At 44.3% G+C, this 16,830-nt stretch overlaps 1 protein-coding gene across 1 annotated transcript in view; it reads right to left on the bottom strand.

Moving 5' to 3' along the window:
* The window catches only part of LOC139549429 (calsyntenin-2-like), a 668,250-nt gene that overhangs the window by 251,799 nt on the left and 399,621 nt on the right, over nt 1-16,830 (bottom strand). The window contains exons 4-5 of the mRNA XM_071359924.1: nt 8,242-8,450; nt 1,810-1,959 (exon numbers count right to left, since the gene is read on the bottom strand). Coding sequence (XP_071216025.1) covers nt 1,810-1,959; nt 8,242-8,450 — 359 coding nt within the window. The remainder of the gene's footprint in view (nt 1-1,809; nt 1,960-8,241; nt 8,451-16,830) is intronic.

Genomic DNA, 16,830 nt, shown 5'->3' on the forward strand with positions numbered 1-16,830 from the left:
CAGTGGTGCCTGTGGTGTCTGGGACATCTGTCAGTGGTGCCTGTGGTGTCTGGTACATCTGTCAGTGGTGCCTGTGGTGTCTGGGACATCTGTCAGTGGTGCTTGTGGTGTCTGGGACATATATCAGTGGTGTACAGGGACTAGGACATGTGTAATTATGGGGACAGACAGACAGACAGACAGACAGACAGACAGACAGACAGACAGACAGACAGACAGACAGAGAGAGAGAGGCATGGTAAGGATGTGAACGTTCAGATGTGAGCACACACAGCAAAAATGAGCTTGTACTGTATCTCACACAGATACCTGCACAGGAAGTTCTCTTCTCTCTCACACACAAATACAGACGTACACACACGCATGCAGGGTCACATTGTCTATTTCTGGATGATAACTAGGCATTAAGGAGCCATATTAAGCCTTACTGTTTCTGTGACTGACTAGAGAAGGAGAGAGGTGGGGGGTGGAGGGATGGAGAGAGGAACAAGGAGAGAAGTGAAAACAGCAATAGAAAACAAACGTGGTTGTCTGGAGAGGGAGATGTATGTGTGTGTGTGTGTGTTTGTGTGTGTTTGTGTGTGTGTGTGTTTGCCCAGCTACTTCAACACCGAGAGATCTACCAGGACAGCAAGAACGAGCAGGAGAGAAAAAGTGGAGGGGATGTTTAAAAAGTTAGAAGTTCAGATTGTGCTTTAGGCTGGCAGTGCCAGTATAATCCTTATAGATTGACAAGGTGACTGCAGCAATATACATGGTTGTTGTAGTACACTCTGAGAAAAAATGGTTCCATTAGGGTTCTTTGGCTGTCACAGAGCGTTCTACCTTGGAAACAGTTCAAACCCTCTGTGGAAAAGCGGTATGACATGTCCTTCAATCTCTGACCATGAAATGTTCCCCCCACTTGCCACTACCACCACCAGCACCCTCTCGACACTGCCTAGAGGGATAAGTGTCCTCTCACAGAGATGTGTCCTCTCTTCTTCCTAGAATGAAACGTCTAAAATCCTAATTTGCGAAATACAAAGTGTAAAACTGTTTTCAAAGAGAGGATTAGCTGTGAACCATGGGAGAGCGGCTAATGTCACCCTGCACAACATGAGCCCTGGCCTCCCCTCTGTGCTCTGTGTGCTCTCTCTTTGTGTGCTCTCTCTCTCTGTGTGTGTGTGTGTGTGTGTGTGTGTGTGTGTGTGTGTGTGTGTGTGTGTGTGTGTGTGTGTGTGTGTGTGTGTGTGTGTGTGTGTGTGTGTGTGTGTGTGTGTGTGTGTGTGTGTGTGTGTGTGTGTGTGTGTGTGTGTGTGTGTGTGTGTTTTTGTGTGTGTGTGTCTGAGTGTCTGAGTGTCCATTTCTGTAAGTTCTTAGAAGATGGAATTCCTGTTTATACTTGTGAGTCCCAATGAACGCTGTGAACACTTGTTGTATTTCTGTAGCCTGTCTTGTGATATTCCTGAGGAGGTGTTAAGAGCTGTGTCAGCTGTGTTGATTACAGCAGCTATTTGACAGTCCTTTCCCAAGGGAGTGAGAGAGCGACAGAGACAGAGAGAGAGACAGAGAGAGAGAGAGAGAGAGAGAGAGAGAGAGAGAGAGAGAGAGAGAGAGAGAGAGAGAGAGAGAGAGAGAGAGAGAGAGAGAGAGAGAGAGATACACATGCACACCCACAGGAATATACTTCAAAAAACAGTGATACTGATCGCTGACAGGTTTTAAGAGATGCAAACTGAATCAAAGGCATTCAGCGAGACACAGAAAGACACAGAGACAGACCCTTATGTACACCCCCCACGGTTCAGGCCTTCTAGTACTAATCACCTTGCCAGCCAGGTTTGCAGACAGGTTTAACGTAGATGTGTACCACCACGCTCTCTGTGGATCTCTTCTGTCCGCAGTCGAAGGCTGTGACCAGGACCTCATACTGTTGCTGCTTATCAAAGCTCAGCTTCTCTGTGTTCCTGATGTTACCTACGGAGGACAGGAGAGGTCAGAGGTCAGCTTCTCTGTGTTCCTGATGTTACCTACGGAGGACAGGAGAGATCAGAGGTCAGCTTCTCTGTGTTCCTGATGTTACCTACGGAGGACAGGAGAGGTCAGAGGTCAGCTTCTCTGTGTTCCTGATGTTACCTACGGAGGACAGGAGAGGTCAGAGGTCAGCTTCTCTGTGTTCCTGATGTTACCTACGGAGGACAGGAGAGGTCAGAGGTCAGCTTCTCTGTGTTCCTGATGTTACCTACAGAGGACAGGAGAGGTCAGAGGTCAGCTTCTCTGTGTTCCTGATGTTACCTACGGAGGACAGGAGAGATCAGAGGTCAGCTTCTCTGTGTTCCTGATGTTACCTACGGAGGACAGGAGAGGTCAGAGGTCAGCTTCTCTGTGTTCCTGATGTTACCTACGGAGGACAGGAGAGGTCAGAGGTCAGCTTCTCTGTGTTTCTGATGTTACCTACGGAGGACAGGAGAGGTCAGAGGTCAGCTTCTCTGTGTTCCTGATGTTACCTACGGAGGACAGGAGAGGTCAGAGGTCAGCTTCTCTGTGTTCCTGATGTTACCTACGGAGGACAGGAGAGGGCAGAGGTCAGCTTCTCTGTGTTCCTGATGTTACCTACGGAGGACAGGAGAGGTCAGAGGTCAGCTTCTCTGTGTTTCTGATGTTACCTACGGAGGACAGGAGAGGTCAGAGGTCAGCTTCTCTGTGTTTCTGATGTTACCTACGGAGGACAGGAGAGGTCAGAGGTCAGCTTCTCTGTGTTTCTGATGTTACCTACAGAGGACAGGAGAGGTCAGAGGTCAGCTTCTCTGTGTTCCTGATGTTACCTACGGAGGACAGGAGAGGTCAGAGGTCAGCTTCTCTGTGTTCCTGATGTTACCTACGGAGGACAGGAGAGGTCAGAGGTCAGCTTCTCTGTGTTTCTGATGTTACCTACGGAGGACAGGAGAGGTCAGAGGTCAGCTTCTCTGTGTTTCTGATGTTACCTACGGAGGACAGGAGAGGGCAGAGGTCAGCTTCTCTGTGTTTCTGATGTTACCTACGGAGGACAGGAGAGGTCAGAGGTCAGCTTCTCTGTGTTCCTGATGTTACCTACGGAGGACAGGAGAGGTCAGAGGTCAGCTTCTCTGTGTTCCTGATGTTACCTACGGAGGACAGGAGAGGGCAGAGGTCAGCTTCTCTGTGTTCCTGATGTTACCTACGGAGGACAGGAGAGGTCAGAGGTCAGCTTCTCTGTGTTTCTGATGTTACCTACGGAGGACAGGAGAGGTCAGAGGTCAGCTTCTCTGTGTTTCTGATGTTACCTACGGAGGACAGGAGAGGTCAGAGGTCAGCTTCTCTGTGTTTCTGATGTTACCTACAGAGGACAGGAGAGGTCAGAGGTCAGCTTCTCTGTGTTCCTGATGTTACCTACGGAGGACAGGAGAGGTCAGAGGTCAGCTTCTCTGTGTTCCTGATGTTACCTACGGAGGACAGGAGAGGTCAGAGGTCAGCTTCTCTGTGTTTCTGATGTTACCTACGGAGGACAGGAGAGGTCAGAGGTCAGCTTCTCTGTGTTTCTGATGTTACCTACGGAGGACAGGAGAGGGCAGAGGTCAGCTTCTCTGTGTTTCTGATGTTACCTACGGAGGACAGAAGAGGTCAGAGGTCAGCTTCGCTGTGTTCCTGATGTTACCTATGGAGGACAGGAGAGGTCAGAGGTCAGCTTCTCTGTGTTCCTGATGTTATCTACAGAGGACAGGAGAGGTCAGAGGTCATGGAAGGTCACAATCAATCGGCTACTGTCCATCATACGAACTGAATAAGAAATGACGCAATCATTGCCTTCCACAGGACAAAGCATGACTATGTGTGTGTGTGTGTGTGTGTGTGTGTGTGTGTGTGTGTGTGTGTGTGTGTGTGTGTGTGTGTGTGTGTGTGTGTGTGTGTGTGTGTGGGTGTGGGTGTGTGTGTGTGTGTGTGTGTGTGTGTGTGTGTGTAGCTGTACAAGACTCTGTGTGTGTGTGTGTGTGTGTGTGTGTGTGTGTGTGTGTGTGTGTGTGTGTGTGTGTGTGTGTGTGTGTGTGTGTGTGTGTGTGTGTGTGTGTGTGTGTGTGTGTGTGTGTGTGTAGTCCTAATGTGCTGTGTGTAGTCCTAACTTAAGGCTGATGAGAACAGGGTGTGTGTGTGTCTGACAGATGAGGCAGCACACAGTGAAATGCAATGAGGCAGCAGAACACAACAACAGTACGTGCAGTTAGAGAGGTACTGTATGTAGGGATATGAGCTGTGATGGAGAGATGGAGACACTAGTTTAGGGAGAATAGAAAGGATTGTGAATGTATGAAAAAGAGGAACATCTGCCTTTAAAGGTGACAACTGTTAACAAGTTGACAATTAGGCCAATTAAGATCTCTCTCTCTCTCTCTCAATTCAAAGGGCGTTATTGGCATGGGAAACATATGTTTACATTACCAAAGCAAGTGAAATAGATAATAAACAAAGGTGAATTTAACATAAAAAAATGAACAATAAACATTACACTCACAAAAGTTGCAAAAGAATAAAGACATTGCAAATGTCATATGATGTCTATATACAGTGTTGTAACGATGTGCAAATAGCGACTGCTGCTGCGATTGCACTGTGGTATCAAAATTGGATTTGTTAAAAAAAAAAATGTGGGTGTGTGTAATCTGAGGGAAATATGTGTCTCTAATATTGCCATACAAATGGCAGGAGGTTAGGAAGTGCAGCTCAGTTTCCACCTCATTTTGGGGGCAGTGTACACATAGCTTGTCTTCTCTTGAGAGCCAGGTCTGCCTTCGGAGGCCTTTCTCAATAACAAGGTTATGCTCACTGAGTCTGTACAGTCAAAGATTTCCTTAAGTTTGCGTCAGTCAACGTGGTCAGGTATTCGGCCAATGTTTAGGGCCAAATAGCATTCTCATTTGCTCTGTTTTTTTGTAAATTTTTTGTAAATCATTATCTTTTTGTTTTCTCATGATTTGGTTGGGTCTAATTGTGCTGCTGTCCTGGGGCTCTGTGGGGTGTGTTTGTGTTTGTGAACAGAGCCCTAGGACCAGCTTGCTTAGTGGACTCTTCTCCAGGTTCATCTCTCTGTAGGTGATGTATTTGTTATGCAAGGTTTATGAATAGCTTCCTTTCAGGTGGTTGTAGATTTTAACGGCTCTTTTCTGGATTTTGATAATTAGCGGGTATCTGCCTAATTCTGCTCTGCATGTATTATTTGGTATTTTACATTGTACACGGTGGATATTTTTGCAGAATTCTGCATGCAGAGTCTCAATATGGTGTTTGTCCCATTTTGTGAGTTCTTGGTTGGTGAGCGGACCCCAGACCTCACAACCATAAGGGCAATGGGTTCTATAACTGATTCAAGTATTTTTAGCCAGATCCTAATTGATATGTCAAATGTTATGATCCCTTTTGATGGCATAGAATGCCCTTCTTGCCTTCTCTCTCAGATCGTTCACAGCTTTGTGGAAGTTACCTGTGGCGATGATGCTGATGCCAAAGTATAGTTTTTTGTGTGCTTTAGGGCAACGGTGTCAAGATGGAATTTGTCATTTGTGGTCCTGGCAACTGGACCTTTTTTGGAACACCATTATTTTGGTCTTACTGAGATTTACTGTCAGGTCCCAGTTCTGACAGAACCTGTGCAGAAGATCTAGGTGCTGCTGTAGGCTCTCCTTGGTTGGTGACAGAAGCACCAGATCATCAGCAAACAGCCCTGTGGAAAGAAATGTGTGTGTTTTTTGCCAATTTTAACTGTACACCTGTTGTTTGCATCACTGCCTGGTATGGCAACTGCTCGGCCTCCGACCGCAAGGCGCTGCAGAGGGTAGTGCGTACCTCCCAGCACATCACCAGGGCCAAGCTTCCTGCCATTCAGGACCTCTATACCAGGCGGTGTCAGAGGAAAGCCCTAAAAATTGCCAAAGACTCCAGCCACCCTCGTCATAGACTGTTCTCTCTGCCACCGCATGGCAAGCGGTACCGGAGCACCAAGTCTAGGTCCAAGGGGCTTCTAAACAGCTTCTACCCACAAGCCATAAGACTGCTGAACATCTAATCAGATTTTTTTTTTGCACCCCCCCTCTTTTTCACTGCTGATTCTCTCTGTTTATTATCTCTGCATAGTCACTTTAATAACTCTACCTACATGTACATATTACCTCAATTACCTCGACTAACCTGTGCCCCCGTACATTGACTCTGTACCGGTACCCCCTGTATATAGCCTCACAATTGTTATTTTACTGCTGCTCTTTAATTATTTGTTACTTTCATTTCTTATTCTTATTTCTTTTGTAGTTTTTTGGGGAGATATTTTTCATTAAAAAAAATTATATTGAACTGCATTGTTGGTTAGGGCTTGTAAGTAAGCATTTCACTGTAAGGTCTACACCTGTTGTATTCGGCGCATGTGACAAATAATATTTGATTTGATGATGCGGTCCATTGCGTTTACTAACCATTGCGGTCGATGGCATTGGTGTTGGTGGTGGTCTTAACCTTTACTGCTTCTTTACAGCTATGTCAACTTGTTAACAGTTGTTACCTGTAAAGGCAGATGTTCCTCTTTTTCATACATTCACTATCCTTTCTATTCTCCCTAAACTAGTGTCTCCATCTCTCCATCACAGCTCATATCCCTACATACAGTACCTCTCTACCTGCACGTACTGTTGTTGTGTTCTGCTGCCTCATCCAATTTCACTGTGTGTCTCGCCTCATCTGTCAGACACACACACCCACTCACTCACACATAATAACGCAGAGTGCTTTCCACCTGACAGAGATGCCTATTCCCCTGCCTTCAATTATAACGTCAACTTACACGTGTCAGCAGCCAAAACGCTCTGTGTCGGCTGACAACTGTGCAAAGCTAATAAATGAAGTTTGACCCCCCCCTGCGTTTACCAATGACAGACAACAGCCTCTCTTCCTCTATCCTCCTCCTTTCTGTCCTCGTCTTCTCCCTCTATCCTCCTCCTCTCTGTCCTCGTCTTCTCCTTCTATCCTCACCCTCTCTGTCCTCGTCTTCTCCTTCTATCCTCCCCCTCTCTGTCCTCGTCTTCTCCCTCTATCCTTCTCCTCTCTGTCCTCGTCTTCTTCCTCTATCCTCCTCCTCTCTGTCCTCGTCTTCCCTCTCCATCCTCCTCCTCTCTGTCCTCGTCTTCTCCCTCTATCCTTCTCCTCTCTGTCCTCGTCTTCTTCCTCTATCCTCCTCCTCTCTGTCCTCATCTTCCCTCTCTATCCTCCTCCTCTCTGTCCTCGTCTTCTCTCTCTATCCTCCTCCTCTCTGTCCTCGTCTTCTCTCTCTATCCTCCTCCTCTCTTTCCTCGTCTTCTCTCTCTATCCTCCTCCTCTCTTTCCTCGTCTTCTCTCTCTATCCTCCTCCTCTCTTTCCTCATCTTCTCTCTCTATCCTCCTCCTCTCTTTCCTCGTCTTCTCTCTCTATCCTCCTCCTCTATGTCCTCGTCTTCTCTCTCTATCCTCCTCCTCTCTTTCCTCGTCTTCTCTCTCTATCCTCCTCCTCTATGTCCTCGTCTTCTCTCTCTATCCTCCTCCTCTATGTCCTCGTCTTCTCTCTCTATCCTCCTCCTCTATGTCCTCGTCTTCTCTCTCTATCCTCCTCCTCTATGTCCTCGTCTTCTCTCTCTATCCTCCTCCTCTATGTCCTCGTCTTCTCTCTCTATCCTCCTCCTCTATGTCCTCGTCTTCTCTCTCTATCCTCCTCCTCTATGTCCTCGTCTTCTCTCTCTATCCTTCTCCTCTCTCAGCAGGTTGTTTTTCTACATTTCTCTTTGATCTCACTTTTCATCCATTATGTCTCTCCTGTTTTGTTTTTCTCTTTTCTATCCGTCTCCTGTTCTGCCCTAATACCCCGTCCTCACTCACTCCCTCTCTCTCTCTCTCTCTCTCTCTCTATCTCTCTCCCTATCTCTCAGTCTCTCTCAGTCACAGTCTCAGTCTCTCTCTGTCTCAGTCTGTCTCGCTCTCCGTCAGTTTTTCTCTCTCACTCTCTCTCTCCCTATCTCTCTCCCTATCTCTTAGTCTCTGTCTCTTTCAGTCTCTCTCTCTGTCAATGTATCAATCTGTCAATGTGTGTGTGTGTGTGTGTGTGTGTGTGTGTGTGTGTGTGTGTGTGTGTGTGTGTGTGTGTGTGTGTGTGTGTGTGTGTGTGTGTGTGTGTGTGTGTGTGCACTTGCGAATGTGTGTGTGGTCAGGATGCGGTCCATTGCGTTTACTAACCATTGCGGTCGATGGCGAAGGGTGTGTTGGTGGTGGTGATCTGGTAGTTACAGATCTGGCTGTACTGTGGAGAACAGTCCTGGTCTGTAGCCTCCACCTGCAGTATGTTGTCATAGATCTTCCCCTCTGTCACCGCCGCATGGTACTGGGCCTCCCGGAACACTGGAGAGAACTCATTCACATCATTCACCTGGATGTGTACCACCGCCCTGTGGACAGCAGGGGGAGACAGAGAGGACAGGGGAGAAAAGAGCCAAAGGTCAAGGCAGGATAACGTTTTTATAGAATGGATACGAGAAATCTAAGGAATGGCATGCAGGGTTTCCCAACAAGGTATTGGGGTTCCCTTCACCGCAGTAATACCACCCTCAACACATCTGATTCAGATGATCATCAAGACCATTGTTTGGTTCATACATGTGAGCTGGTGGTGGAATACAACATATGGAATGGCTGGGGGACCCAAGGACTGGGTTGGGAAATACTGCAGAAGCAGTAAGAGCCGGTTGGTTGAGGTTTCTTTTATATGCTGTTGTGGTTAAGGTGAGGGATTGAATAACCCTCTGGCTAGTTAACCCAATGATACCAAGGTAATCTACCACCTACTAATGAATAAACATCTGGCTAGTTAACCCAATGATAGCAAGGTAATCTACTACCTACTAATGAATAAACATCTGGCTAGTTAACCCAATGATAGCAAGGTAATCTACCACCTACTAATGAATAACCCTCTGGCTAGTTAACCCAATGATAGCAAGGTAATCTACTACCTACTAATGAATAACCCTCTGGCTAGTTAACCCAATGATACCAAGGTAATCTACTACCTACTAATGAATAAACATCTGGCTAGTTAACCCAATGATACCAAGGTAATCTACCACCTACTAACGAATAACCCTCTGGCTAGTTAACCCAATGATAGCAAGGTAATCTACTACCTACTAATGAATAACCCTCTGGCTAGTTAACCCAATGATACCAAGGTAATCTACCACCTACTAATGAATAAACATCTGGCTAGTTAACCCAATGATACCAAGGTAATCTACCACCTACTAACGAATAACCCTCTGGCTAGTTAACCCAATGATACCAAGGTAATCTACTACCTACTAATGAATAACCCTCTGGCTAGTTAACCCAATGATACCAAGGTAATCTACTACCTACTAATGAATAAACATCTGGCTAGTTAACCCAATGATAGCAAGGTAATCTACTACCTACTAATGAATAAACATCTGGCTAGTTAACCCAATGATAGCAAGGTAATCTACTACCTACTAATGAATAAACATCTGGCTAGTTAACCCAATGATAGCAAGGTAATCTACTACCTACTAATGAATAACCCTCTGGCTAGTTAACCCAATGATAGCAAGGTAATCTACCACCTGCTAATGAATAACCCTCTGGGTAGTTAACCCAATGATACCAAGGTAATCTACCACCTACTAACGAATAACCCTCTGGCTAGTTAACCCAATGATACCAAGGTAATCTACTACCTACTAATGAATAAACATCTGGCTAGTTAACCCAATGATAGCAAGGTAATCTATACCTACTAATGAATAACCCTCTGGCTAGTTAACCCAATGATACCAAGGTAATCTACTACCTACTAACGAATAACCCTTTGGCTAGTTAACCCAATGATACCAAGGTAATCTACTACCTACTAATGATAAACCCTTTGGCTAGTTAACCCAATGATACCAAGGTAATCTACTACCAACTACCGAATAACCCTCTGGCTAGTTAACCCAATGATACCAAGGTAATCTACCACCTACTAACGAATAACCCTTTGGCTAGTTAACCCAATGATACCAAGGTAATCTACCACCTGCTAATGAATAACATTCTGGCTAGTTAACCCAATGATAGCAAGGTAATCTACCACCTGCTAATGAATAACCCTCTGGGTAGTTAACCCAATGATAGCAAGGTCATCTACTACCTGCTAATGAATAACCCTCTGGCTAGTTAACCCAATGATAGCAAGGTAATCTACCACCTGCTAATGAATAACCCTCTGGGTAGTTAACCCAATGATACCAAGGTAATCTACTACCTACTAATGAATAAACATCTGGCTAGTTAACCCAATGATAGCAAGGTAATCTACTACCTACTACCGAATAACCCTCTGGCTAGTTAACCCAATGATACCAAGGTAATCTACCACCTGCTAATGAATAACCCTCTGGGTAGTTAACCCAATGATACCAAGGTAATCTACTACCTACTAACAAATAACCCTCTGGCTAGTTAACCCAATGATAGCAAGGTAATCTACCACCTGCTAATGAATAACCCTCTGGCTAGTTAACCCAATGATAGCAAGGTAATCTACTACCAACTACCGAATAACCCTCTGGCTAGTTAACCCAATGATACCAAGGTAATCTACTACCTACTAACAAATAACCCTCTGGCTAGTTAATCCAATGATAGCAAGGTAATCTACTACCTGCTAATGAATAACCCTCTGGCTAGTTAACCCAATGATATCAAGGCAATCTACTACCTGCTAATGAATAACCCTCTGGCTAGTTAACCCAATGATAGCAAGGTAATCTACTACCTGCTAATGAATAACCCTCTGGCTAGTTAACCCAATGATAGCAAGGTAATCTACTACCTGCTAATGAATAACCCTCTGGCTAGTTAACCCAATGATACCAAAGTAATCTACTACCTGCTAATGAATAACATTCTGGCTAGTTAACCCAATGATACCAAAGTAATCTACTACCTACTAATGAATAACCCTCTGGCTAGTTAACCCAATGATAGCAAGGTAATCTACTACCTGCTAATGAATAACATTCTAGCTAGTTAGCCTAATGATACCAAGGTATTCTGCTTCTATACATCAGTTTTATACATTTTGTATTTTTATTGTACCACATCAGAGACACCCCATTCATCACTTAGTAAAGTACTTGTATCTTGAATTGAAACAACTATTAACCCACAATGTGTTAATCAATACTCTTCCTCTGGTCATGTAGAATAAGTCAACTGATTGCATAATCAATTGACTGATTTATTCATTGACAAGAGGGTGATGGATTGAGGTCACAAAAATTAAGTTTGCTGAGCTTGAGAAACAAACAGACAATGACAACACTATCCCAGTGAGCTGTGTGAGAAAAGCACAACAGACCTGGTACATTGTTTAGGATTAAGATAATGCCAATCATGATAACACTGGAGTTATCCTCTTCGCGTCAGATCCTAAACCCTGTCAGACATCTTCTGGGCCAGTGATTCCACATTGACAACAACAGGAGACAGCAGGAGGCTGGACGCCTCCATAATGCATTTTCACACCATCTTATCTCTCTGTGCCACATAGCCAGTGGGCACTTTGTTTCTTTCCATTTGAACACACACAAACACTTGCAAGTCTACACCCCCCCACCCAATCATGGACAGAACACACACACACACATAATAACCATTATAAATCAGCCATCAACTGTGCTAACGGTAATGCTAAGTGCTAGCCTCAGCAGTAACAGGCCACAGCCAGACAGGGTAATGCTAAGTGCTAGCCTCAGCAGTAACAGGCCACAGCCAGACAGGATAATGCTAACTGCTAGCCTCAGCAGTAACAGGCCACAGCCAGACAGGGTAATGCTAAGTGTTAGCCTCAGCAGTAACAGTGCCACAGCCAGATAGGGTAATGCTAAGTGCAAGCCCCAGCATTAACAGTGCCACAGCCAGACAGTGTCATGACTGTCCAGTGAGGATCCAATGGCGTAAATCAGCTTAGCAATGGTTGACAGTAACCAGACCTCTCTCACCCACAGCAGAGAGGAGGAGGGAGCTGGTGGGGGTTGACAGTTCACACCCTGTTGTAAATTACAGGAGAAGAGAGATCTCCCTCTCCAAAATCCACCAAGGAATGTTCTTTGTTAACAGACTTTATCCCGCCGAAACTCTAACACGTTCAAAAAGCGAATACTGGAACAATATTTCTACCATAAGAACGTGGAGAATGGTCAAAAATGATCTATAGAAAACTAATGTCATATTGTATTTTTTTGTGTGATGTTATTAAAAGGTTATAAAGGCAATATTGTAAGTTGAAAAGTATTTAAACTACAGGTATGAAGTCTCAATCCTTAATGTTATATATGAAATATGAACAATTATGAACGTGTCACCAACTCGCCTTCCGAACATTCTATTCCCAGCTTACTGTTCAACGTCACAATGCCTGCTTTGCTAGTGTTGGCAATGAGACCTGCTCACATTGTTTTATAGTTAAAATGTAAACAACAAAAATATTATTGGAACTCTGCGGTCTGGCATGTCTATCTATTTTGCCAAATATCTCGGAATGTGTATTTTTAGATTATTTTCAAGTCGGACACCATTTTAATCATGAGAATCTCCTCTTTCTGATTATGTAAGCCTGGGCAGCTAGCTCAGTTGTCATCAAAAGCTAGCCCCCAAATATTTTTTTGCCCTGAGCTCCCCCCATTGTTTTTCTATGGAGAGGCATGCCGGTCTATTTCGCCACATATCTCACTGTGTATATATATTTTTTATCAAGTCGGGTGTAACCGGTGTGAAATGGCTAGCTAGTTAGGGGGGTGCGCGCTAATAGCGTTTCAATCAGTGACTTCACTTGCTCTGATACCTTGAAGTAGTTGTTCCCCTTGCTCTGCAAGGGCGTGGCTTTTGTGCAAAGGCACTCACACGTAAATACATTCATGATTTCTTATTCCACATGGGTGGAGGTTCGTGTGCAAAGTCTATGATTACTGTGAGAATAGTTCTAAAATATATCAATGATATACAATTTTTCTCTATCTCTCTTCCCCCTTCTCATTTTCTGTGTAACAAGCCACCATATGTTGTCAGTCCATTAGGGACCTTTTACTCATGTGTTAAGTGTGAATGTATATTCTGTGTTATTATTTAGTTAGCTTGTAAATACATAATTAAACCAATTTGTGTAGTACTGATTCATGAGTAAGGCTGGGTTTTTTGCAGATGCATGACGTGACAACTGTTCAGAATGATGATATGATAAGAGGTTATGATTTAATACATTGACTGTTTTATGGATGTGATAGGTAAAGACCTTTAGAGTTTAATTCGGGAGATGGTAACTCTTTAACTTCTTGACGCTAGGGGCCAGATTATTATATATTTTTTAAATAACGTTTCCAAGGTAAACTGACTATTTCTCAGGCCCAGATCGTAGAATATGCATATAATTTACAGATTAGGATAGAAAACACTCCAAAGTTTCCAAAACTGTCAAAATATTGTCTGTGAGTATAACAAAACTGATTCTGCAGGCGAAAACCTGAGGAAATCCAACCCGGAAGTGCTTTTTATTTATTTTTATCCCGGTTTCATTGCCCGCCCCTCTTCCATTTAAAGGGGTATCAACCAGATTCATTTTCCAATGGCTTCCTCAGGTTGTGACCAGGCTTTAGACATAGTTTCAGGCTTTTATTTTGAAAAATGAGCGAGATCTTTCAAAACGAGTCAGGTGTCCTTTGATTAGTTCCTGCGCGCGAGAGGGGTAGCTCGACATTTTCTTTCTCTCTTTTATTGAATAGGTTACCGTCCGGTTGAAATATTATCGATTATGTATGTTAAAAACAACCTGAGGATTGATTATAAAAAACGTTTGACATGTTTCTACGAACATTACGGATACTTTTTGGAATTTGTCTGCCTTTCAGGAACGGAACGAGGCTGTGGTTTTCTGAACATAACGCGCAACCCAAATGGCGTTTTTTCGTTATAAAACTAATATATATATATATATATAAAAAAAATAAAAAAAATTGTTATCCCATTTTCTCCCCCCTTTTTGTGGTATCCAATCGCTAGTAATTACTATCTTGTCTCATCGCTACAACTCCCGTACGGGCTCGGGAGAGACGAAGGTCGAAAGCCATGCGTCCTCCGAAGCACAACCCAACCAAGCCGCACTGCTTCTTAACACAGCGCGCCTCCAACCCGGAAGCCAGCCGCACCAATGTGTCGGAGGAAACACCGTGTACCTGGCCCCCTTGGTTAGCGCGCACTGCGCCCGGCCCGCCACAGGAGTCGCTGGAGCGCGATGAGACAAGGATATCCCTACCGGCCAAACCCTCCCTAACCCGGACGACGCTAGCCCAATTGTGTGTCGCCCCACGGACCTCCCGGTCGCGGCCGGCTGCGACAGAGCCTGGGCGCGAACCCAGAAACTCTGGTGGCGCAGTTAGCACTGCGATGCAGTGCCCTAGACCACTGCGCCACCCGGGAGGCCCTTATAAAACTAATATTTATCGAACAAAAAGAACATTTATTGTGTAACTGGGAGTCTAGTGAGTACAAACATCCAAAGATTATCAAAGGTAAGCGATTCATTTTATTGCTTTTCTGACTTTCGTGACCAAGCTAATTTAAGGCTAACTGTTCTAGCATTGACTGATACACTCACAAACGCTTGGATTGCTTTCGCTGTAAAGCATATTTTCAAAATCTGACACGATAGGTGGATTAACAACAAGCTAAGCTGTGTTTTGGTATATTTCACTTGTGATTGCATGATTATAAATATTGTTAGTATTATTTTTTGAATCTGATACTTTTTGGAATTTTCTTCTGCCTTTCAGGACCGGAACGAGCATGTGGTTTTCTGACCATAACGCACAACCCAAAAAGCTGTTATAAAACTAATATTTATCAAACAAAAATAAAATTTATTGTGTAACTGGGAGTCTCGTGAGTGCAAACATCCGAAGATCTAGCATCAGCAGTAACAATGCCACAGCCAGACAGTACTGTATGTAGCATCAGCACCAGTGGTAAGCAGTAAATCCCTCTGCAGCTTGACCTGTCATATTAACGTGTCTCTCTCATAAACCCCCCCCCCCCCCCCTCTGGACGGGGCCAAACATATGTTACACCCCACTGGGGATTGGAGGGAGGGATGGTTGATGGGATAAGGGTGAGGTGGGAGGGAGAGATGGAGGGGGAGTGGCACAGGAACACATCTGGTTGAAAACAGATGCCTGGCTTCCTTTCCCTCTCCAGTGCCAGTGAGGGTTATGAGAGAGCGAGAGTGTGTGTGTGTGTGTGTGTGTGTGTGTGTGTGTGTGTGTGTGTGTGTGTGTGTGTGTGTGTGTGTGTGTGTGTGTGTGTGTGTGTGTGTGTGTACGCTTGTGTGTGTGTGTGTGTGTTCAGTGGGCATGGTGCCACACCTGCTCCAGCCTCAAGCCATGCTCCCTGCTCCTTGGGTACAACACAACACAACACAACACAACACAACACAAAGCTGATGAAAAGGATCTAGAATAGGCAAGGGGCAACCTAAAAAGACACAACTGGATCCAAATGACCAAGGTGTGTAGAAAATCTCACACCAAAAGTATCTGTATTATCGAATAAAGACAGAACACAAGAGGATCTTGTAGGCTACATGACAATATGTAGACCAATCCATTCCAATCCAAAGGAAGATGTATCTATATATGACAGGGTAATCCTAGTCTTTTTTAGGCCTGGCGTTGGGGCTCTTTCCTCTCCCCCTCAGCAGACCCCTAGGGTAGTGCTTCCACCGTGACACGTGTACGATACTACAGGTGTAGGACCTTAATTTGATCACCCTTTTTTTGAATGACTACCTCATCTCTGTTCTCCACACATACAGTACAATTATCTCTAAGGTCCCTCAGTCGAGCAGTGAATTTCAAACACAGATTCAAATACCAGGGAGGTTTTCCAATGCCTCGCTAGGAAGGGTACCTATTGGTAAAAAAAAGCAGACATTGAATATCCCTTTGAGCATTGTGAAGTTATTAATTACACTTTGGATGGTACCTCAATACACCCAGTCACTACAAAGATACAGGCGTCCATCCTAACTCAGTTTCCACAGGAAGGCCAATGGTGACATTAAAACAGTTACAAAGTTTAATGGATGCGATAGGAGAAAACTGAGGATGGATCAACGACATTGTAGTTACTCCACAATACTAACCTAAATGATAGAGTGAAAAGAAGAAAGCCTGTACAGAATACGAGTATTCCAAAACATGCATTCTGTTTGTAACAAGGCACTAAAGTAATACTGCAACAACAAAAAAATTGTTTGGTCCTGAATACAAAGTATTATGTTTGGGGTAAATCCAATACAACACGTTGCTGAGCATTACTCTCCATATTTTCAAGCATAGTGGTGGCTGCATCATGTTATGGGTATGCTTGATATCATTAAGGACTGGGGGAGTTTTCAGGACAAAAAGAAAAGGAATGGCGCTAAGCACAGGCACAATCCAAGAGGAAAGCCCGGTTCAGTCTGCTTTCCACCAGACACTGGGGGATTAATTCACCTTTCAGCAGGACAATAAGCTAAAACACAAGCCAAATCTACAGTGGTGTTGCTTACTAAGAAAACAGTGAATGTTTTGACGTGGCCGAGTTACAGTTTTGAGTTAAATATACTTGCAATCTATGGTAAGACCTGAAAATGATTGTATAGTAATGATCAACAACCAATTTGACAGAGCTTGAATAATTTTGAAAAGAATAATGGGTAAATGTTGCACAATCCAG

The sequence above is a fragment of the Salvelinus alpinus genome, chromosome 22 (assembly GCF_045679555.1).
Source record: "Salvelinus alpinus chromosome 22, SLU_Salpinus.1, whole genome shotgun sequence".
Lineage (NCBI taxonomy): Eukaryota > Metazoa > Chordata > Actinopteri > Salmoniformes > Salmonidae > Salvelinus > Salvelinus alpinus.